This window comes from Struthio camelus, chromosome 3, assembly GCF_040807025.1.
Source record: "Struthio camelus isolate bStrCam1 chromosome 3, bStrCam1.hap1, whole genome shotgun sequence".
NCBI lineage: Eukaryota > Metazoa > Chordata > Aves > Struthioniformes > Struthionidae > Struthio > Struthio camelus.
The window spans coordinates 13,047,465-13,069,078 of record NC_090944.1 but is presented as its reverse complement, the minus strand read 5'-3'; the positions used below and the strand labels follow the sequence as shown (position 1 = coordinate 13,069,078).

Below are 21,614 nucleotides of genomic sequence, written 5' to 3'. Positions count from 1 at the left end.
ATGGGATCATTTCAAATTCTCAGAAGGGCCAATGCACAACAAGATTCTAGCCCTGATTCTGCTCGATGTTGTCCATTTCTTTATGCCATAACTGTTAGCTGTCAAATGTATAAATAGCTTTTGGAGCAAGGACACCTTTCTGCACCATCCTGGAGGGTCATGTACCATTTGTTTTCTCTCCCTCCACGTTGTGATTTATGTGCAGAGTGATCCAGGTTCAACCTGAGGAGAAAGCATCTCTCCTTACCCCATTCTCCTTACCCCAAGGCACTATAACCTGCAAAAGAAAACAGGTTTTTGAGCCTCTGAAACCAGAGGAGGGAACTGAATCCCTCACTGAGGGGAGGATGGCTGAGCTTTTAGCGAGAAGGTGCCCCCAGAAGGCTGTGACTGCTACTGAGTCCTGCGCTGTGCGTGTTGTGCTGCCTGTACTTGGTTGCTGAATTAGATTTCTCAAAGCCCTTGAGGGGACTTTCTGCAGGGATCCCTTGTGTGAATCCCAGATGACTTTGGTAGGGAAAAAGCAAGCACACATGCAGCTTAGCTGAGGTGGCAGCATTTTTGGGCCTGGGCTTGCTGGTGAAACTCAGGGCTTTTAGACACTCTCAGATTCCTAAGGATTTCAGAGTTTAGGTGTTACTGCTCTACTTAAGCACCTAAATTCCATCTAGATTGCACATGAGATGCCTACACGCTTTGAGGGATCCTACTTAGAATTCCTTATGTCTGAACAGAGTAAACTAGGCCAAGCAGAGTGTGATGCTAATGCAACTTAGCATATCCAGGTACTGGAGTTAAATAATTTAGAATAGCTCACATTGTCAGTGTGCTGACTGGATGTTGTCCAGGCTACAAGTCAAGTTAATGGCATTTCAACCACAGGTCTGTAAACTGCGTGCACTAAAATCAAGACTTGCATGTGTAAAGATGAGCCTATACCACCTGTTTGGAGCCTGGAGCAAAAGCTGGCATTGTTCATAATGACCGAGGGAGCATTATGATGATTTTAGGCTCAGACATTATAAAGAGAAGATGGATTTGGGTGTGAGGTTTTGCTCTCTGGTCCCTCATCAAATAATAACACAAAGACCTGGAGCGACTCAGAACTTGGTTCTGATCTGCGACTCTGCAGCTGTGCCCACTGGCCTGAGAGCATCCTCCAGCTCTGCCCACTTGTCGTATGTGCAGCTCGGAAAGTCCTGCTGTCAGCAATGTGACCGTGACCCTTCTGAACCCCTTTGGTGAACAGCTTTCCTCTAATAATTCAGCACAGAGACCCTCCTCCCCATACCCCCCCCCCCCCACCCTCTTATTTCCCTGGAAAAAAAGCTAGAAAACAAAACCAAAACTCCTAACCCTCCTTCCCCTGCCCGATCCCGCAGCCTGAATTTATTTCCCAAGGCTGCTGATAGCTGAACGGCAATTGTTTTTGCTCAGTAATGGCACTCTGAGGAGATTTGCGTCGCAAAGCTGCTGGAGAAGGCACGGCACAGAGCGGAGCGAGAGGAGGGGGTGGGTGGAGAGCTGCTCTGCCAAGCTGCCAAGCGGGCAGGCAGGCAGGCAGGCGGGATCGCCCTGGCAGCGGCTGTGCTGAGCTTTCGCTCTGTGCCTCCCCAGGGACTGCGCCTGTCTCTCGCTCCAGGCTTCTCCCATGCCACATGAGAGGGAGGGAGAGAGGAGAAAGCAGAAGGGTCCCTCCGCACCGCCAGCACCCAACTGCCTGGCTCACGCCTGCAGCAGGCAAACCATGAGGAAGGGTCTCTTTGCCCCAACAGTCACTTCACCTTTGGTTTAAAAGCTTTGTCCACTTCCACAAGGGACAATGGAGGAGCAGTATATTTCCAAACTCCACCCAGTAGTGGATTACGGAGCTGGGGTCTTTCTTCTGATCACAGGTGAGTTCACAGCCTGTCTGCTTGTTTAGGAAGCCTAGGAACGGACACACCAGAGCAGCCCCGTCCATGCTGCTGTCCAGAGGAAGCTGGAGGGAGATGAGAGAAAATTTGCTCCTGCACAGGTGCCCTTGCTTAGTGCCTTCTAGCTGGTTGGGAGCCAGGATTAATCTCTGCTCTCAGATTTGCAGTTCTTCACTTTGATGCCAAAGACTTGCCAGCACAAGTTCATCTCTGCGGCATCAGGAGTATTCAGAATACGCTCCCTACCTCTTATTCCAGCATCTCAGTCCTGTGCATGAGACAAAGCAGCTTGTCTCATGAGACTGACCAGGGGACAGCAACTTTGGTCTGACTTTTGTGTTGTCTGGCATGGGAGGGAAGGTTTTGTATAAAGAGCAGCTGTGCTTTGGGGGATAACCTGGTAAAGTAGCAAAGGGTTTCCAAGTCACGGTTCTTTTTGTCTGATGGCCTCTTTGCCCTGCTAAAGGCAGATGTACAATGAAATGCAAATGGAGATGAGTACCATGCAGTCTGCTCCTGCATGGCTTTAGTGAAGCATTTTATTCCTTGTCCTTTTGTTGTATGTGCCCAGGTGATCTGTTTATCATAGCTGTAGATTTGGAGAGGAGCCGAAGTGGTTTAGGCATGCAGTCCAGCTGAGTTTTAATAAGATGTGAGTACCTCCCTCTCTTCAGCTCATTTGAAAACCCTGGCTGATGTATATTTAAGAAAGACAAGCATATATATTTTGTGTGCTTTCTTAGATGTGAAATACATTTGCTGGTAGAGGATCTGTGAGAAATACAAAGTAACGGTGATTCATGAGACATTTTGGTCATTGGGGGAGTTTTGGCAGCAGTGCTGGCTTTGGGATTTCACATCTCACCCCTGTTCCTGAACACCTCTCTGCACTCTCTGTCCTGCAAAATGCTGTCCCCTCAGTTGTGCTGGCAGCAGAGAGTGCAATTCGAGGTAAGAAAAAAAAACAGAATCCGCAAAGCAATGAAGGGGTTTGCTTTTAATCCAAGCCAGGATGCTAGCTGCTTTCTCACCTAAAAGTAGATATGCAGATACAGGTTCAGATAAAAGGACAGGGCAGCAACAAGGGGCCAGAAGCTGATGTGCCTTTTGCTGGTATTGCTGCTGAAGTTCCCATGTCATTGTGCAACAGTCTCAGACCTCTCCTAAAGGACTTTCAGGCACCTAAGCTTTAGGCATAGCTTCCAGCAGTCAATCAAGAGCCCTCTGTTAGACAGCCAGGCTTGCTATATGGTATGTAGGAATGGGGTCTCAGCCCATACACGAAGTGGTGAGATACCAGAGACTGGAAACTGTGTTGTGTTTATTTGTAGCTTTGCCACCTCACTGAGGTCCTGCAGCAAGGCCTATTTGTCTCCTGAAATTATGTCTTTAGCAGGGAACAACAGGAGCAGGGCATGAACTGCAGGACTCTCCACCACCCTCTGTGCTATTTGATTACTAGCGCGCTTTGTACAGTTTTGTTCTGTGCCAGCTAACACCCTCAAAGGCAGTGGGACGGAGGGAAATACCATGTGTCAAAGTAAAAGAAACGGTGGTGTGGGATGGCTGCCCTTGATGGTAAGACTACGAGATACTTCCTACCTGCAGTTAGAGCACTCACACAAGAAGTGAACTGGGTTCATTATCCTCCTAAAGCCTGAGGATGTCCAAACCTGTGGTTGCCATTTGGCAGGAGAGTGCTTTCCCCACCAAGTCACAGGTTGCTATTTGTCAGCAAGCGGCTACGTGCCAAGCCACGGTGGGCAGCTCTCTATATGTCCAGATGTACCACTCTGAAGAACTCAGGGACCTTTTAAAGCATGTACAGAGGTGCCAAATGAATATGTGTCATTAGAAAGCAAAGGAATGAAGGAATCTGGGTCTCAGATTTGTGTTTCTTTTCCATTTAAGTCTCACTCTTGGTATTGCTGTCCTTTCTTGGATTTGTGCCAACGTATTTGTTCCGTTTTGTTGCATGTCTCTTGATTCATTCATCTGTGGGCACTTTATTATGTGGTTATCTGTGAGCAAATGCAACCTTCTTCCCTTCACAGCTACAAGAAAACACTGACAAAATCTTTTTCTGTTTCCTTATTTCACTTCTGACTTTACAGGATACCTTCTCAGGAAAACCTTTGATCAAAACATAGCTCCAGAACAATATTCACTTGAAAGAAAAATGAAAATGAGTTGTTCGCTACCTGTGCTTCTGACGCTGTTGTCATTAACACTTCGAAGCCCTATGGCATATCTGAATAATGTATGTCCTAGAGACCTTGTGACTCTTACAAAGTAATCTCTGGTTTGTTGCATGCCTCTAGCAAAACAGTTTCTATGGTCTGTCTTGCTGAACTCAGAGAGTACCACAATAATGTGGCTATCTGAGCTGCAGCACATACTAATTCTCAGCTGCCAGACCTGTGAGGACCTTGAGCTGCCCAGCCAGCCAGCCCACCTAGATTGTCTAGGCAGCTGAGAGCCTAGGAGCTGCACAACCATGAGCAGCAACTTCTGTACAAAGTGCAGAGAAACCCTTGTGCTGGGACACACCAGTGGAAGATATGTTGCAGAGAAGGAAGGTTTGGGGAAGTGGTGGGCACAAGATGGGAGGAGGGGATAAGTAAGTGGGACAGCTGGAGTTCTTCGGTAAGCAAGAGAGGTAAGTGGGGATAATACTGGAGAAAAATGAAGGTGGGTAGGTACTTGATAGTATATCTGAGTAAGATATTGTAGGAAAATGGAGAGAATGGAGGTGGGCTATTCACATGAGATAGGAGCCATGGAGGAATAGGTGGGATATAGCTCAAGAAAGGGAGAGGTGGGTAACATGGAGGTAGACAGCCATAGTATGGTGGTAGGAAGGGCAAGATATGGTCTAGTATTCATATGACAACGTTTCCCTCAGTCATTAAGGCTGGCCAGTATTTTAGGCACTATAAGAGGCTGTGAACAGGAATCTGAAGGCCTCTTTGCTCTAGCAGGTCATTATCAGAAACACAGCCTGACACGATACGGCAGATACACACCAGCACATTTTGAAAGCATCAACACAACACAATGTTGGCCAAGGGTGATGCTTGCTTCTAGCAAGTCTCTCAGTGCACCTGTCTTTGAGACCTTACTTCCAGGCATTTTTCAGGTCCTTTGCATAGTCAAGCTCTTCAGAGGTGTGCTAACTACATGGTATTATTGTTTGTCCTGATTCTTCTCTTTTAGCCATTCTGACTATCCTTGGAAATTCAGCAGTCCTTGCTACAGCTGTGAAACGCTCTTCCCTCCTGAAGTCACCAGAGCTACTCACAGTAAACTTGGCCGTAGCAGATATTGGAATGGCAATCAGCATGTACCCGCTGGCCATTGCATCTGCCTGGAACCATGCTTGGCTGGGAGGAGATGCATCCTGCATATATTATGCCCTGATGGGTTTCCTTTTTGGTGTCTGCAGCATGATGACGCTGTGTGTGATGGCCGTGATTCGGTTCCTTGTTACCAATTCATCCAAATCTAACAGTAAGTAATGAATTACATCTCTGGTGCCCTAGTAATTGTGCTTTTGGCCTGTTATGCTCAGAGAGGCACTTTGCTGAATACGGCATACAGTACCAGTTCAATTACTTTAGGAATCAATATCAAACCTCTAATGTTCCTAGAAGGATCTGGTTAAATTCTTTATTCAGCAAAACACTCAGGCTCCTCACAGCCCACTAATATCGAGCAAAACTACCTGAAGGTAGAGAGCCTAAATATTTTGCTGGATCTTCCCATTCATCTGAAAACAGAAATTTGTGAGGTAGGAGAATGTTCTCCTGAAGTTCCTGGGCTGGGAGTACTAGGCTTTTTTGTGCCAGCTTGATCTTGCAAAGCTGCCTCACTTAGCGGACTTTACATAGGCACTTAGGTCTGCACTGAGGTCTCACCTGATCCATGGACACTTTCTGCTGTGTTTCTCAAGAACACTTATGCCTGCATACCTTATGAGACTTAGGATGGGTAAAGGCACTGTCCTGGACCTCAGCAACTGGTGGTTCAGTTGCTCCCTGCATCACATGCATTTCTGGTTGCACTTACATTGGCCTGCTGAGATGCACGAGGAAGCATCTAGAGTCCTTCCCTTAGTTTATGCATAGTGGAAAATAATTAGGAGCATGATACAGTTCCAGAGGTGCTCTGTATACTTGGATTTTCTTTCCATGGAAATTAAGGCCTGATAAAGGCTGAAAGTTGATGCACATCCAAGTTATATTCCAATATAAAGCGAGGTTATAGCTGAAATGTCCATCGTCACTCAAGAAATGTTAATTGCTTCCCTGTTAGGTACTAAAACAGTGTTATGATGTTATATGCCTCTGTGCTATGGTACTATACACCTCTTTTCTGCCTTTTAACTGATAGAAGTATTAGGAATGGGAAAGTCTCTCACTGGCATATGGATGCACAGGTTTCCTAAGGGTGGAGAGGAGTGTGGCCACATCCCATCCTTTACAAACCAGTACTGGCTAATGAAGCAGTAAAGTTTCCAGTCACATAAGCTGATAGTAGCACAGCTTGTTCATCTAGATCATGGATCCATCCAGTCCTCAGTGGGTATACAAACTTTAGCACAATGGTGCTGCAGCAATAAGAAGGAATATGACACGGTTATGAAGACACTGCTCCCTAACGAGGCATATCTAGCCCTTTAAGACCATGCACACAAGAAACCTTAGCAGTATTCAGAGTGCTGCTACATTTTGGTGCGTCTTGAGCTGCTGGAAGAGTGCATCAGGGGATAGTGCAACTGCAGTGTCTATAAATTGATCCTTGGTCCTTGACTAGCAGCTATTGATCCAAGGGTTAGGGAATTGCAGCAGTAGTGCAGCCATATTTGGTGACACAATTCTCCTGATGAAGAAGAGGTTACGACCAAATTGTGTGGTTGAGGTGCGATCTATATAGACTTGCTCTTCCTCTTTCTTGCAGGTAACAAAATCACCAAGAACACTGTTTACATCTTAATTACTTTCATCTGGCTCTACTCCTTGCTCTGGGCCATTCTGCCCTTGATAGGCTGGGGCTACTATGGCCCTGAGCCATTTGGGATCTCTTGTACAATAGCCTGGAGCAAATTCCACAACTCCTCCAATGGCTTTTCATTCATCCTGAGCATGTTCCTCCTGTGCACAGTCCTTCCCACACTGACCATTGTTGCCTGCTATTTGGGAATCGCCTGGAAGGTTCATAAAGCATATCAAGAAATTCAGAATATTGACAGGATCCCTAATGCAGCTAAACTGGAGAAGAAGCTGACTTTGGTGAGTTATCTCAGTGACCAGAAGAGTCTGCAGTAATCAAGAGCTCACAGAGAACTGGCTCTGGTCATGTACAGCCCATGACGACCTTCATTGCTTTTGTCTAGAATAGACCAAAAGTGGGGACGTGGCTCCAGTCTCATCCAGACTGTGCGCCCCTCAGAGTACCAGACGGCTCCTGGTAACCTTGTTACTGCAGTAGCTTGGTTACAACAGATAATATATCCTAGATACTATGCATACTATTAAACATTCTTTAGACATTTGCATCCATGATTTGCATAAGGATTTCCAGTTATGCTGGAATAGCTACTGAGTCCATTCATAATATAGTTGGAGTACAAGCTTTGTCTTGTCATCTTAAGTATTTTTAACTGACTGAGTAGCTATTCTGAGTGAGAGCTACACAGAAGTTCTCTATAGAAATATATCTTTTTATATAAAATTATTGTTTAAAATAAACACTTCGTTGCTCATTTCCTGTGTAGAACCAAAATTGTCCCAAGCTTTCTAGAGGCCACCATATTGATAAGCTGTACTTTCTGGTAGGACCATGTCTCCTATGATATACTGCAGCCGGAGCCAGGGAAGGAGATGAAAATGATAGCTCCCTTATAGAAGGCCATCTGTGTAGATCTGCTAGGTGGGAGTAAGAGAATATAAGCACTGTCTGGTGTTACCTATGCTTACGTCACAACATAACAAAAATCCTGTTTCAGGTATTTCCTCTATTTCAGGTGTGGTTTCGTCCACACACCATTTGCCTAAGTGTCATGTTTCCCTTTCAGATGGCTGTGCTCATCTCAGTTGGATTCCTGAGCTCCTGGACACCGTATGCAGCTGCCAGCTTCTGGTCCATATTTAACTCCAGTGATTCCCTACAGCCCATCGTTACACTGCTGCCTTGTCTCTTTGCCAAATCTTCAACAGCGTATAATCCTTTCATTTACTACATCTTCAGCAAAACTTTCCGCCGTGAAATTAAACAATTGCGGTGTTGCTGTGGCTGGCAAGTTCATTTCTTCAGCACTGACAACTCTGCTGAAAACCCTGTGTCAATGACGTGGAGTGGGAGAGACAATACACGTCTCTCTTCAGCTGCAAAGGTGGAAAACCAGGGAGCCCCAACTCGCTGAAATGCAGTCAAGATTTCAGAACACAGGTCCAAATTTGGAGTTGCTCATGAGTCTGAATGAGTAGGAATGCAGCACATGGGGTCATCACTGTGTATCTTATGTCAAATACTCAAATTTAAGTATATATTTAAGTATATTTTAAGTATATATTTTAAGTATATATTTTTAAATAACTCCTGATCATTGTTTTTAAGCTATACAACAGAAAAGGAAAGTTTTTTTTTTTTTTCTCCCCAAGAATTTCCACTTTAGAAAAAGTAGATAGATTTATGTTCTAAATAAAACCATTATCAGCTTTGGTCCCACTTATTTTCAGGGAAACACTACAACTAAAAGAGGATTTACTATTTTTGTATTTTCTTTCTTATGCTTTTGACTTTATGATATAATCTATCTGCATACTCTTGGCTCTGTCAATAAAACAACTGTCAGAGAAATGGTAAGTTGAACACAAAGTGCTACCAAATAAATATGGCTGAGACTGTAGTTTTCCCAACAATAGGGATAGAAAACCACATGAGTAGCAAGAATATTCACTGTCAGGAAAAGATGACAAAGTAGCTGGTATCAAAAATGTCTTAAAAAGATCTACAGCTCCTTGCTCCATCAGAGGTACCGTACCAGCTCCTTGAATCACAAGCTGGAAAAGGAGTTTACAAATGTGGCAGCCAGCAAAGGGTGCCTTCTGTATGTCACAAATAGCAGGATGAGAGGTGAAGGAATCTTTTAGCAAAAGGAATTATGCACTTAAGTGATTGTTCACTGCAGTATAAAGCTCTTCTAACACTAAAGCCATCTGAGCATTTGCTTTCTGGAGGAGCATCCTGCATGGTTGGGTATAGCATGCCAGCAAGCTGCCCTGCAGATGCAGTCTTAGCTCTCAGTGAACGCTTCAGTGAGAGGTGAAGACACTCAGTTCCTCACTGGTTGGAGCGCTCACCCGGTCGCAGTTGAGTTGGGTTTACCGATTCCGTGTAAAACATACTCCCAACCACAGAATCATACTGCTCTCCTGTTTTAACAAAAGAGATTTTGAGGTGGAAATGACTAGCTCCTACAGTTTAAACTCTCTCTCTCTGACTTACTTTTTATGACTTTAAAGGGCATAAACCCATCTCTAGATTTCAAAACGTGGATATTGTATAAAACATGGCTTGATAATTGTAGCAGTTCTTGCTTTCACTGTTTGCTCAGTTGAACACATCGATCTTTGCCATAGGTGCAGTGAAAATGGAATGGTTAAGTCAAAGACAGATTTAGCATAGCTTTTGGAGAAGAATCTAAAACAACAGAGACTGGACTTAGAGTTCTTAAAAGCTTCCACCACATTGGCACCCTGATAATTAGTTTTATTGCCATAAACTACAGCTGATGCCAAGAACAGGATTAAGATAGGGTTAAGCATTGCTAGGGAATGTAACATGCTGGAAAGGGAGTTGTTATGGTAAATGTCTATTTTCAGTATTTTTTCAGTTTTAAAAAATAATCTGATAGGAAAATGAAACTTTTTTAATAATCATCTTCCACCTTTCACCAGAGTTTTTGTTTTGACTTGCTCAGTTGCTTGATGTTTAAAATAAACAGCAATATATATATATTCTTATCTGGTAATTGCAGATTTGTGAAAGGGACAATAACATACATGTTAAAAATGTAACATGAGATTCCTCTGTGAAAAATTAGAAAGCAGAACAGCGACACATCCACCTGCAAACACTTTTAAAGTGGGTGTATGCAACAGGAAAAATATGTCACTCTATAATACATATAAAATCTGTGTAACACCAAAAGATTCACATATTGCCAATGTTTAAGATAATGTTTTAATGGCTTGATTTATTACCTTTGTACTTCATTTTTAAAAATCGAAGTCCAAGTGTTTGTGTATGAAAAACAGCTCAACTCTCTTTTCCTTTGTCTAGAGTCAGTGAGGATCAAATCAGAACTTCCTCAGCATAGACTCTACTTTTCAGACATTTTTATGATACATAGAGAAAAACAATTCAGAAAGCAGGGCTCCCCTTGGACCAGAGAACTAGGTCAAGGGACTAGTTTTTGTCTCAGTTTTGTAAAGTCTCCTCACGTTGATTTATGGTCAAATTATCTTTCTGAATTCATGATACTTCCTACCTAGCCCTGGACTATCTTGTCAGCTAAGTGATGTTCTAGACACTGAAGCATTCAGGAGTGAATCAGGGCCCCTATGTTTATAATCACCAGCACGATCATCCCACAATACAAACATTTAAGGTAAAAACTTCAAAAGCATCTAACCTGCTAACACACTAGAGGTAGGAGTGACCTCACCAAATTTTAGAAGTTTAAAATGCAGATTTCCACATCTGAGCTAGTCACTTTTAGCTCCTTTTAAAGTAAGTGGAAAAAAAACCCTAGTTACTACAGGTCAATTCCTCACCTGCTGTCTGGATAGATAGGTTGAATTGTGCCCTAGAAGTGCCAGTTTCTTTCCACTGAGGATAAATGGGACCCTCTCCTCAGGTGATGAGATATAAAGTTAGTTTACACAAATACCATGCTGAATTGCAATAAAATAAACTGGAACTGGATGGTTTACTTGGAAAAGCCTTCTAGGCAGCCCTCTGTCCATGTAGGTGCAGAAATAGCTAGCAGATCAGCCAACTTCTCTTCAGCGTCAATTTTCTCATCTGCAAAATGAAATGTGACCCACTTCAGACCAAAGATGATGGAGATCATTGTTCTAGTGGTCAGCACAGGAGACTAACACTAAGGAACCTTGGCTCCACCCATTCCTTTGCCAGTAAATACTATGTGTTCTTAGGCAAATCGCTTCATCTTTGTCCTGGGTTCTTCTCCTATCCATACAGTAGAGATGGTCTTGCTGCTCATCATGGCAAGGCAGATAATATCTGATGAACAGCGAAACACAAGTGTAAAAGCAGCAACACTGAAGGTACGAAACAGTAAGAATGAAAAATGGACTACAGTTCCCTCACAGTGTTTTGCTCTCTGTAAGATCAAGCTACTGTGTTCTGGAGGTTACCCTACAAAAAAAGAGTGCAGACTTACAGCAGCCAAGTTAACGAAGAGTGTGCACAGTAGCTGAGATTTTAGTTGGTAACCATTCACTGTTGTGCATGAAGACTCACAATCTGACATTAACTTGTCAGTAGCAGCAGCAAAAGAGAAAAAAAGGAAAAACCAAGAAAGAAAAAAACAAAGTCAAAAAGCAAGAAAGAAAAAAGAAAAGGTAAAGCAAGGAGGGGCAAGGCAAGGAAGGGAAAGATAAGGAAAATGTAAAGCAAAACAGGGAAAGATAACAGGCAGGAAAGAAAAAGGAAAGAAAAAAGGAAAATAAAAAGCAAGAAAGAGAAATGGGAAGAAAACCAGGAGAGGAAAGCTAAGGAGAGGGAAAAAAGGGGGGGGGGGGGACCAAGGAGAGGAAAAAAAAAAAAAAACAAGGAAAGAAAATATAACACAAAACAAAGAAAGATAAAAGGCAGGAAAGTAAAGAAAGAAAAAAGGAATGGAAGACCAAGGAGCAGAACAGAAAGGAAAGAAAATATAGAGCAAAACAAGGAAAGATAATGGGTAGGAAAGAAAAGAAAGCAAAAGGAAAAACAAAAAATGAAGGAGAAATGGAAAGGCAAAGCAAGCAGAGGCAAAGCCAAAGCATAGAAAGGGAAGAGCAAAGCAAGGAGGGGCAAAGCAAGGACAGACAATATAAAGCAGAACAAGGTAAGATAAAAGGAAGGAAGGAAAGGACAGCTTGGCAGAGGTGATCCTTGAACATCAACCAGCTTTCTTGCACCCCTGCCTCTTCCCTCAGCTGCCCTATGCCATGGCACAGTTCTTCATGCAGCAACACAGCCTCGTGCACCAGCGACGTGCAAGCGCTTGTGCTGCCACACACATCTCAGCCACTTGATTTAGGAGAGCAACTGGCAGCAAAAGCACTCAGGCATCTCAGCATCAGTGCAGCCTGAGAGAAAGTCCATCCCGACAAGTTTCACAGACATTTGGACGGGCACTCAGATGCAGACTGCACATGTAGTGGGGGGCTTTCATTTCAGTCCCTGTGTGCAAGCATTTCCATGAGCCTGCCTAGTCGCCTGCTTAGTCTGCTTTTGAGTGTCTCTGCAGACTCCTGGGATGGACCTGAGTCCAGGTGGGATTCAGCTGCCTGAAAGTGGGTGCCTAGAGGCCTTTGAGTATACTAGGGCATGGCAAGGTCATTCTGGAAGGCATCACAAGTGGATGCATGCTGGTGCTGGTGTTTAGGCAACTGAAACCTTCCCTAAACTCTTCTCGGACTAGGACTGGAGCCGAGATTCCCACTTCACGCGTGACGCCACCCGTAGACACTTGGCGTGGGGCTGACCACTAGGCTGGCTGCCAGCAGAGGAAGCGTGAAACTTGGGATGTTGGGCACTGTCTGGGCCCTGGTTGTCAAGCAGGCACAGGCCTCCTGCTTGCCCCCTCCAAAGCCTGAGTCCTCCTGTGCCAGCAGCAACAGGCAACGTTGCAGCTGTGTGGGAAGGCCTGTGCATTGCTGCGTTGTCCCCGACACAGAGCCAGCTGCTGAAGCTGGGAGCTCCTCCAGCACCAAGTCCATCTGCTCCCTTGTCCCAGGCACCATTTGCCTCCCCGCAGCCACCATCGGGACACACAAAGGCAGCGCCTTGTCCCTGGGGGCGTTGCGGGAGCCAGCAGCGGTGCCCCAGCCCCACCAGCTGCGCTCCCACGTCGCAGACATGGCAATCCTGTGGCACCAGAGGCACTGGGTGTCCGGGGAGACTCCCCTTTGTGCCCACAGCTCCCGGCCCATGCCCCTGGTGCTGCCCCACCGCCTGGCTGGCGCATCACAATGTGTCACAGTGATGCCCAGGTGGTCCCAGCCACCAGCACCCACCTGTCCTCCAGTGCGGCGCTGTGACAGTGCAGGGCAGCAGGGAGACGCAGGCTCCCAGCCCAGCAGCACTGCCAGCACAGGGACACTGCTCCCAGCCTTGCTCAGGCCTGGCCGGTGCCTGGCGCTGCTCGGTGCAGGGCACGGCTGCGCCGCAGCCGCCTGCCCGGGCAAAGCGCCATGGGACAGGCCAACTGCTGCCGCGCCTGGGGCGCTCCTGGCCCCGCTCCCGGCACGCAGGCGTGGCCCGTGGACCCTGGCTGCACGGCCCCTGGTGCCCACCTCGGGCTCATGGGCAGGGGAGCCTCCCAGTCCCCGACGCCGCTCGGCACCTTCGTGTCGCGCAGGAGCCCCCAGCTCCTGCTCAGCGACCGTGTGCAGGTGACGCGGCACCAGCGGACGAGGAACAGGCACCTCCTGCTCTTCCCCGATGTCATCGCCATCGCCAGCTTCAAGTAAGACTAGCAACCACAGCTGTCCTTGCCCCTGCCACCTCCTCTGGCACCAGCCCCAGGGCACCGCTCCTCCCCGGAGCTGCTCCCATGGGAGCAGAAAGTGCCTCCTCCTTGGGGCTGCCTGCACCGCACTGGCCACAGCGGACACGGGCTGCCTCTTTTTAACTCTGGCAGGGCTGCGCAAGCACAAGGAGCACGTGCTTTCCTGTCAGCCTGAATGCCAACGGAGGCGCCCACAGCTGGGCAGGAGAAGGGATTTTAGCCAAGCTCTTTGCATTTGTTCTTTCCTGAACAGCAGCTCTCGGCAGCAAAGAGCAACACTGCCAAGTAGTGCTTGTCGAAGCCTCTAGGACCCAAAAGGCCCTTGGAGGCTGCCCAGAAGGAGGCCTTCCTCCTGTCCTCGCTGCGTGGGCAACGTGTTGATGCCCTTTGCTCCTGACAAGGACTCGTGGTCCAAATGACCTGCAGTCCCCTGCATGGGTGTCCCTACACGGTGGGGAGGGACACTCCTTCCCTTTAAACTGGGGAGGTGTAAGAGGAAAGGGGGCAGGCTCCTGACTGCTCTCCTGACCCGCAGCCCCTGATGAAGTGCCTGCTGCCATTGCTGCCCAGCAGTGACTTTTCAGAAGTGGCCTCTCTGCGTGCTGGGCCCGCGGCTCCTTTCTCCCACCCGAGGCTCGGGGTGGCCAGCCCAAGGCTCTGCCCCCGGGAAACGGCTCTGCCCTGGAGCACCGCTGGGGCTGCCCCCACCACACGACCTCCAAGGCCATCCCTGCTCTTCCTCCCGGCAGATGGGGCTCCACCTTCCTGCTGAAGCACCGCGTGCCTCTCAGCGAGCTCTGGGTGCTGTGCAGGAAGGACGAGGCGGTGTGCGGGCAGGCGGATGAGGAGGAGGTTTTTGGCCTGAAATGTGCCAATACTCTCGTCCTCGTGTGGCCCAGGGACTGCTGCGTGGTCACTTTCAGGTGAGTCTCGGGGCCACATCCAGGGCCTTGAGGGGTGCAGGGCACTGTGTTGGCCTTCATTCCTCCCTGGGCTTGCTGGAGCTCACGTCAGGCTGTGGGGAGAGGAAGGAGAGGCCCTGCTTGGGTTTCAGACGCTCACACAGGCAGCTCCAGGTGTGCACAAGCCACCCGCCCCCGCCACGTCCCTGCAGCTCTGCTCACGCCAGGGACGCTGCTGGGGGACACCGACCGGGGCCTTGCTGTATGGTGGTGTGGAGCAGGGCCACACGGGTGAGATGTGCCTGGGGGCCTGTGCCTCTGCAGAGGAGGAGGAGGAGCAGTGGGCTCTGAGGCTGTTTCTCCTTTCTGCTGCAGGTCGCAGGAGGTGAAGGAGCTGTGGCTCCAGGCGGTCCTCAGGTGAGCCCTGCTGGGAATTCAGCCTGCCGGTGGTGGGTGTCAAGGCTGCAGGCGGCGGAGAGCTCCCGGGGGAGCTGCCCACAGCGGTGCAGCAGGGGAGGTGGGGGAGAGGGACACCCCCTGCACGGGGCAGCTCCCGGGCAGAGCAGTGGGAGGTGCTTTGCCTTGAGAGGGCACAGGAACAGCAACACAGCGGAGCTGTCACTGCAGCTCCTTGCTCGCCTGCCTGGGGAGCCTGAGCTGTCGCTTCCTGTTTGCATGCGGAAGAGGCCTGGAGGCAGCCGGGCCGGGGCGCTGCGGAGCGGTGCTGCCAGCTGGCGCTGCAGGAAGATCTGCTGTGGCCGGGTGGGCTGGAGGTGCGGGGCTGGGGTCAGGGCGCGAGCAGGGAGGGCTGGCTGTGACCGCGCTCTGCCTTTGTCCCCGCCCGTGCCCAGGCAAAGCCCCGGAGCCCCGGAGCCCCGGCTCACCCGCCTGACCTCCCTTCGGCTCCTTGTGAAGGCCGTTGGCTTCCACGGTCCTGTAAGTGTCCCGGGGCTTTCCGCTCGGCCCCAAGCGCCACGGGGCTTTCGGGAAGAGCCCCTGTGACCAGCTGCTCACGTTGGCTCTTTGCTCTCCTGCCTAGTCGGTGTCGCTGAGCGCCCGGACCGTCGAGGCGTTGGTTTCGGCGGAGGTGAGCAGGGGTTCCCTCTGCGCCAGCCCTTGCTGGGGTGCTGCCGGGAGGTAGCTGAGTCTTGAGAGGGAAGATGGCAGCGGCCAAAGCCCTTGAGACACTGACTGCGGCCTTATGAGGCGGTCTAGGAGGAGCTACCCAGTGCCGGAGCAGCATGGGAGGGCAGCCTGTCTCCCTGGGCCGAGTTGAGGTGCCTTGTGCAGGGCTGCGCCTTCTCAGCATCCACCGGCCGCCCAAAACCACCCGGGGGGCTGTGGCCTGCAGGGCTGGCTCGGGCTGGCCGGCTGCAGCAGCAGCCTTTGCCACCAGCGCCCCTGTTGGGCAGAGAGGCAGCGCCATTCCCCACCCAGTGTCTCCTCCACAGGCGTGTGATGACCTTGGGATTGTCCCTGGAGCTGCTCACACAGTTGTGCGTCACTGCAGCAACTCGCTGGCAGCCCTTGCTGCCAGGTGGGGCGGCTCTATGACCTGAATGCGTTTTTTTGCAGGCTGACACCAAGCAATGCCCTGTCTTGGTCCCATCAGCTCCTGGGGAGGGACTTTGCCACTCGCCTGGTGAGTGTGAAAGAGAAGCTGAGGAGCTGCCTTCCCCCATAGTGCTCGACAGCGGCTCCAAAGCAGGAGCCCCTCCCGCCCTCTTGCCAGCCCCCCTTGGACAGGGGCATGCTCAGACTGTGTAGCCACAACTCCTGTCACCGCCTTATGGTGGTCCCAGAAACCTCTGCCATGACACATGTCAAACATCCCACGGTTCTTTCTGCGCCCTGCGTGCTCCAGCAAAGCAGGAGAGCTGGTGTGCTTAGAGGGATGGTGACACTTTCCAGTTTCCCCCGCGCAGTCCGAGTCGTCGTTCCCACACGCAGCTCTGCCCTTCACTCGGCATCCTGTGGCGCTGCACACAGACAACTCTCCTCCAGCTCTTTTCACCTGACTTTTGCTTTCCTCTTGCTCGCAGCATCTGGGCCCAAGAAAAGAAAGAGGCTGATCCCCTGGCCGTTTGCTCGGGGACGAACCTTGGCCAATGGGGACTGCCCAGGGCAGCCGGAGTCTGGCCTCAAGAGGCCCCTCTTTGGGCAGCCTCTGGCAAGTCTGTGCGGGGAAGAGGAGACCCTGCCCCAGCCAGTCCAGGTAAGCCAGCCTGGCCATGCGGTTAGCCTGTTCCCAGCTTCTCCGGCGAAGCAGCATCGCCAGAGCTTGGGCTGTGGCTCTCAGGAGACAGGGCATTTGGGGGGTTTGCCCTCCACGAGGTCAAGTGTGCGGGCTTGCACAGCCCACACAGCTGCTGCGGGAAGTAACTCTGGAGTGGAGACAAGGCCGGAGCAGGAAGAGGAGAAGCAGGTCATGCTGGTGGCCTTGCAGAAGTCCTTGAAAGGAAGCTCTCAGCAGCATAAACAGCCAGGGATTTGTGGATTTCCCTGAAAAGGGGTGGCTTGGGGGACAGCCGGGTAACTGCCAGTGTAATCTACCGGCAGCGAGAACTAGATGTGAACCCAAGTAAAGTAGAGCGCGTCTCCCAGGCAAAAACTTGCTTCTGCCTCCGAACAAACGCTCCCCTAAGGCTAAAGGGCCTTTCTTCACCTGAGGAACTCTTCTCCCACCGCTGTCCGCTTTTTCCTGCAGGATCTCCTGGCCATATTGTACAGGGAAGGGCCTGCCACTGAGGGGATATTCCGCAAAGCTGCCAGTGAGAAAGCGCGCAGGGACTTGAAGGAGGACCTCAACAAAGGAGTCACCGTTGACCTGGACAGTAAACCTGTGCACCTCCTGGCAGTAATCTTGAAGGTGAATTCTTCTGCCTTGCAGCTCTGAGAGTACACTGCGAACCTGCAGGGGCCTGCTTGAGCGCCTAGATGGGCCCGGGGGGGCTCAGAGCTGAAACTCTGGTGAAGCCAAGCCACATGTTTTTAGGCTTGGGAAGGTTTGGCCTTTTTTGAGTTTTCCATCTGGTTTTCAGTTCCCCTTGTTCTGCCACTCATTTCCTGCCTGCCTGCCCATGGGAAACTCACTTCCTCTTCCTCCTCCCCCTCCCCCTCCTGCCCTGCACCCTCCTCAGGGAGGAAGACTGAGATTCCTGAGTGGACTAAAGGCTGATAGGTACTGGAGCCTATTGCTGCACTCAGACAAGCGTGTCCAAGTAGGGCAGGGACTCACACAGCCCACTGCTCTGTCAGTGGCCATGAGCACCTTGGAGGGCAGGTAGCTCCAAGCAAGCTGCCTCCTTGGGAGCCCAAGTGCCAGGGTGCTCCTTGTGGGCTCAGGGGTGGTGTCCAGAGCCTCATCTCCGTGTCTTGGCCTTGCAGGACTTCCTCCGCAATATCCCCTCCCAGCTCCTGTCGGCGGCCCTGTACGACAAGTGGATGCTGGCTCTGGAGAAGCCGAGTAGGGAGGAAAAGATTGAAGAATTGAAAGAGTAAGTGTTGTAGCCGGTCGCAGCGTTATGGAGTGGCTGGAAGAGGCTGGAGCCTTCTCTGGCAATGGGGAGCCTCATGGAAAAATCTGTCATTTCTGTGAGGTTGCTAGCGCGGATCCTACACAGCACAGGCCCAGGCTTTCCCAGGGCCTTCGCAAGGCCTCCCGTGACGTCTCCTGACAAGCTTGCCTATCTTCACGCTGTCGATCTACTGAAAAGCATGCACCGTGCTGAAACACTCACCTTTCAGTCAAGATCTGGTCGTTCCAGATCTTGTACTGAAGCATGCGCTCCGCTGCCATCAGGGGTTTCTGCACAGCACTTGTGTGAAGCAGTGAAAGCAAGCACAGGTGTTCCTCTCTTTGGAGGACTCACCATTTGTGGCACTTTACTTGAGCCTTGCTCACAGCAAGGAGCAGCGGCCACTGCCCCCTGAAGTCATGGCCCGCTGTGTTTGTGTTCACACAGGGTGGCTGACCAACTGCCTCGGCCAAACGTCCTCTTGCTCAAGCCCTTGCTCGCTGTGCTCCACCGCATCAGCCAGAACGCAGAGACCAGCAGGATGGGCTCCAGCAACCTTGCGATCTGCATTGGGCCCAACATGCTGAGCCCAGGCATGGACAGCCCACTCCCGCTGCGAGTGCAGAAAGAGATGAACGAGAAGGTATGTTGCACTCACCAGTCAGCTAGCTCCCCCATCGGGGCACAGCCAAGCCATCCCCACACATCCCTCGGCCACTGCAAAAGCTAAATGCAGCAGCAGCAGCACCTCGGAGCATGGAGGGGACGCTGCTCAGCTGGGCTGTCTGCAATGTGACAGGCACATCTCTTGCTGGAGCTGCAGCCACAGAGCTACAGCCTTCAGGAGAGAAACAGCAGTCAGGAGCAGCAGAGACTGCTGAGCACGTTTTCAGCCCCTTGCACTGACACCCATGGTTTTCTCTGTGTGTAGGTGACGATGCTGGTGGAGTTCCTTATTGACAACTGCGCAGCAATATTTGGGGAGGACGTGGCCTTGGCTGGCAGCCCCTCTGCCGAGGAGTGCCCCGAGCACACGGACAGCTCTGCAGGTAGGAGGCTGCGCTCAGGACTGGCACCGGCCGGGGCTGCTGGTTCCAATTGTTTAGCTGGCTAGGGGAAGACATCTGGGGCAAAGCAGAGAGGTGCGGAGGGTTCTATACCTTCTGGCAATGCCTTGCCCCTGCAGCACTTTCCAGAAGTTCAGAATGACCTTCCTCACACCACAAAAGGCGTCCCAGATGCTAAGCCTCTGTAGAGCTCTGCTCTGCACAGCATTGCTCACTATGGATGGGAAGGGCACTCTCCCCATGCAGGGTATGGCCCCTGGCGTTCCTTGTGTTTCCTGGACTGCTCCTCACATGCATCGGTGCTAAGGTTGCAGCTTGCCATCTGCCCGGGCTTCATGCTGCCACCGGGAAAGTCCCCCTTTCCCTTCAGAGGGCCAGTACCAACTAGCTAACAGGCTCTTCCTCCCCGCAGGACACCCAGGGGCTGCTCAGGAGGACGCTTCTGCCCACAGCAACCCAGAGCCTGAAGCTGGATGCGGCCTGCCAACCTTGGAGATGCAGCAGCCCAGAGGGAGAAGCCCCAGCAGGAGCAGGACCTATGTCATGTGTGTCTCTGCCCCACCACTGCCTCATCTGAGAAACGACATCAGCGTGGTGCACAGGAGCCTCTCAGAGCCAGCTCTGTCCTTCCAGGACCATTTGGAAGGCAGCAGAAGGCCCCAGAAACGGAGCAGAAGTGTGGACAATGTTGCTGTTGAGCAGCAACAGGTGAGCTTGGAGGAGGAGGCACTGGGAAAACAGCCTGCCATCTTCCCTGCACAGTTATCACCTGGCGCTCCTCCTCAAACGTCCTCCAGGCACTCCCTGGAGAGCTCCTGTCCTGCTTCCCATGGCCCCTCTATAATCGCCCTGGGACCCGATGACGTTCCCTCTTCCTGCCTGCGCGCCTCCAGAACCATCTGAGCAGTCACCAGCATTCCTATTGCACGTTGAACCTGGGTCAGGAGCCATCAGAGCCTCAAAGGTCGTCGTGGGCCCGGATCAAGTCGGAATTGCCTGCTCAGAGGTGCTTTTCATCTGAACTACTGGACAGGCTGAGGTGAAAGCCTCAGTAGCTTCAGGCTGTTTTGTATGAGCAAAGAAGACACAAATACCTGCAAGGAAACATTCTGGATTCCTGTTTTAAACAGCGAAGCATGCCCCTCATATAGGAGAAACAGGAAAGAAAAAACAAAAAGGAAAGCAAAACCAGGAAAGAAAGAAAGGAAAGAAAAGGGGGAAATAAAAGAGGGAAGAAGTGTAAGGAAAGAGTAACAAAGAAAATGAAAGAAAAACCAAGCAAATTAGAAACAAGGCAAGAAACATGGAAAGAAAGAAGGAGCAAAAAGAGGAAAGAAAAGGGGAAAGCAAAAAAGGAAAAAAACCAGCAAAAAAGGAATGAAAGATCAAGGCAAGAAAAAGGAAAAGAAACAAGGGAAAAAGGAAAAGCAAAAAAGAGGAAAGAGGAGGAAAAAGACAGAAAGCAAGAAAAAGGGAAAGAAAATAAAGGAAAGAAGGTAGGAATCAAATAACTAGGAAAGAAAAACACAGAGAAAATAAAGAAGGAAAAAGACAAAGAAAAAAGCAAGAAATAAAGGGAAAAATGGCAGCAAAAAGGAGAAAATGGAAAGAAAGTAAGAAAGTAAGAAATGAAAGAAAAAAGGAAGGAAGGAAGGAAGAGGAAAGAGGAAAGAAAGACAACAGAGGAAATAAAGGGAAAAAAAGAGTAAGTAGTTAAGGAAAGAAAAGCAATGAAAGAAAAAAGAAAGAGAAGAAAAAACGAAAGAAAAATCAAAGAAAATGGAAAGATAAAGCAAAGAAAGGAAGTCTCCTTTCATAGTCATGAAAGAAACAAGGAAAACAAAAAAGAAAAGATAATAGGAAAAAACAGGAAAGAATAAGGGAAAGGAAACAGGAAAGAGTAAAGGAAAGAGGAAAAGGAAAGAACCACAGAAAAGATGAAAAGGAAAAAAATAAGGTGGGAAAAACAAGGAGAGGAAGAAAGAAAGGAGAAAAGGAAAGGAAAGCTGAGGAAAGAAAAACAGTGAAAGGAAAACAAGGAAAGAAAATAAAGAAAACACAGGGAAAGAAAACATAGAGCAAGACTAAGAAAGATAAAGAGGATGGTAAGAATGGAAAGAAAAAAGAAAAAAGGAGGAAAAAAAGAAAAAAGAATAAAGGAAGTGAAAAGGAAAGAGAAGAAGAAAGAAATAAGGAAAGAATAAAGGAAAGAAAAGAGGAAGTAAAAAGTAAAAGAAAACAGAAAAAAGAGAAAAGGAAAAAACAGAAAAAACAAGGAAAGGAAAAAGGAAAGGAAATGTAAAGAGAAGAGGGAAGAAAGACAAGGAAAGAAAAAAGGAAAGAAAGAAGAAAGAAAACCAAAGAAAGTGAAAAGGAAAGACAAGAAAAGAATAAAGGAAAGG

General features: G+C 49.4%; 2 protein-coding genes across 4 annotated transcripts; both read left to right on the top strand.

Annotated features, from left to right (window-relative positions):
• The first annotated feature begins 1,587 nt into the window (after positions 1 to 1,587).
• Positions 1,588 to 8,441, top strand: LOC104139691 (opsin-5). Of its 3 annotated transcripts, none has more exons than XM_068936427.1 (5): positions 1,808 to 1,895; positions 4,031 to 4,176; positions 5,133 to 5,426; positions 6,876 to 7,207; positions 7,993 to 8,441. In XM_068936427.1, the coding sequence occupies exons 3-5, from the start codon at positions 5,246 to 5,248 to the stop codon at positions 8,338 to 8,340; spliced, it is 861 nt and encodes a 286-aa protein (XP_068792528.1). In that variant the 5' UTR covers positions 1,808 to 1,895; positions 4,031 to 4,176; positions 5,133 to 5,245; the 3' UTR covers positions 8,341 to 8,441. The 3 variants fall into 3 exon arrangements, with proteins under 3 accessions (XP_009666275.2, XP_068792528.1, XP_068792530.1); XM_068936429.1 differs by lacking the exon at positions 1,808 to 1,895 and adding an exon at positions 2,485 to 2,568; XM_009667980.2 differs by lacking the exon at positions 4,031 to 4,176 and having other exon boundaries at positions 1,588 to 1,895.
• Positions 8,442 to 13,408: 4,967 nt separating this feature from the next.
• On the top strand, positions 13,409 to 20,117 carry LOC138066528 (T-cell activation Rho GTPase-activating protein-like). Its single transcript, XM_068936398.1, has 11 exons — positions 13,409 to 13,683; positions 14,475 to 14,648; positions 14,952 to 15,044; positions 15,479 to 15,563; positions 16,203 to 16,269; positions 16,670 to 16,842; positions 17,335 to 17,496; positions 18,015 to 18,124; positions 18,593 to 18,788; positions 19,077 to 19,194; positions 19,625 to 20,117. The coding sequence occupies exons 1-11, from the start codon at positions 13,409 to 13,411 to the stop codon at positions 20,113 to 20,115; spliced, it is 1,944 nt and encodes a 647-aa protein (XP_068792499.1). The 3' UTR covers positions 20,116 to 20,117.
• Positions 20,118 to 21,614: the final 1,497 nt, after the last annotated feature.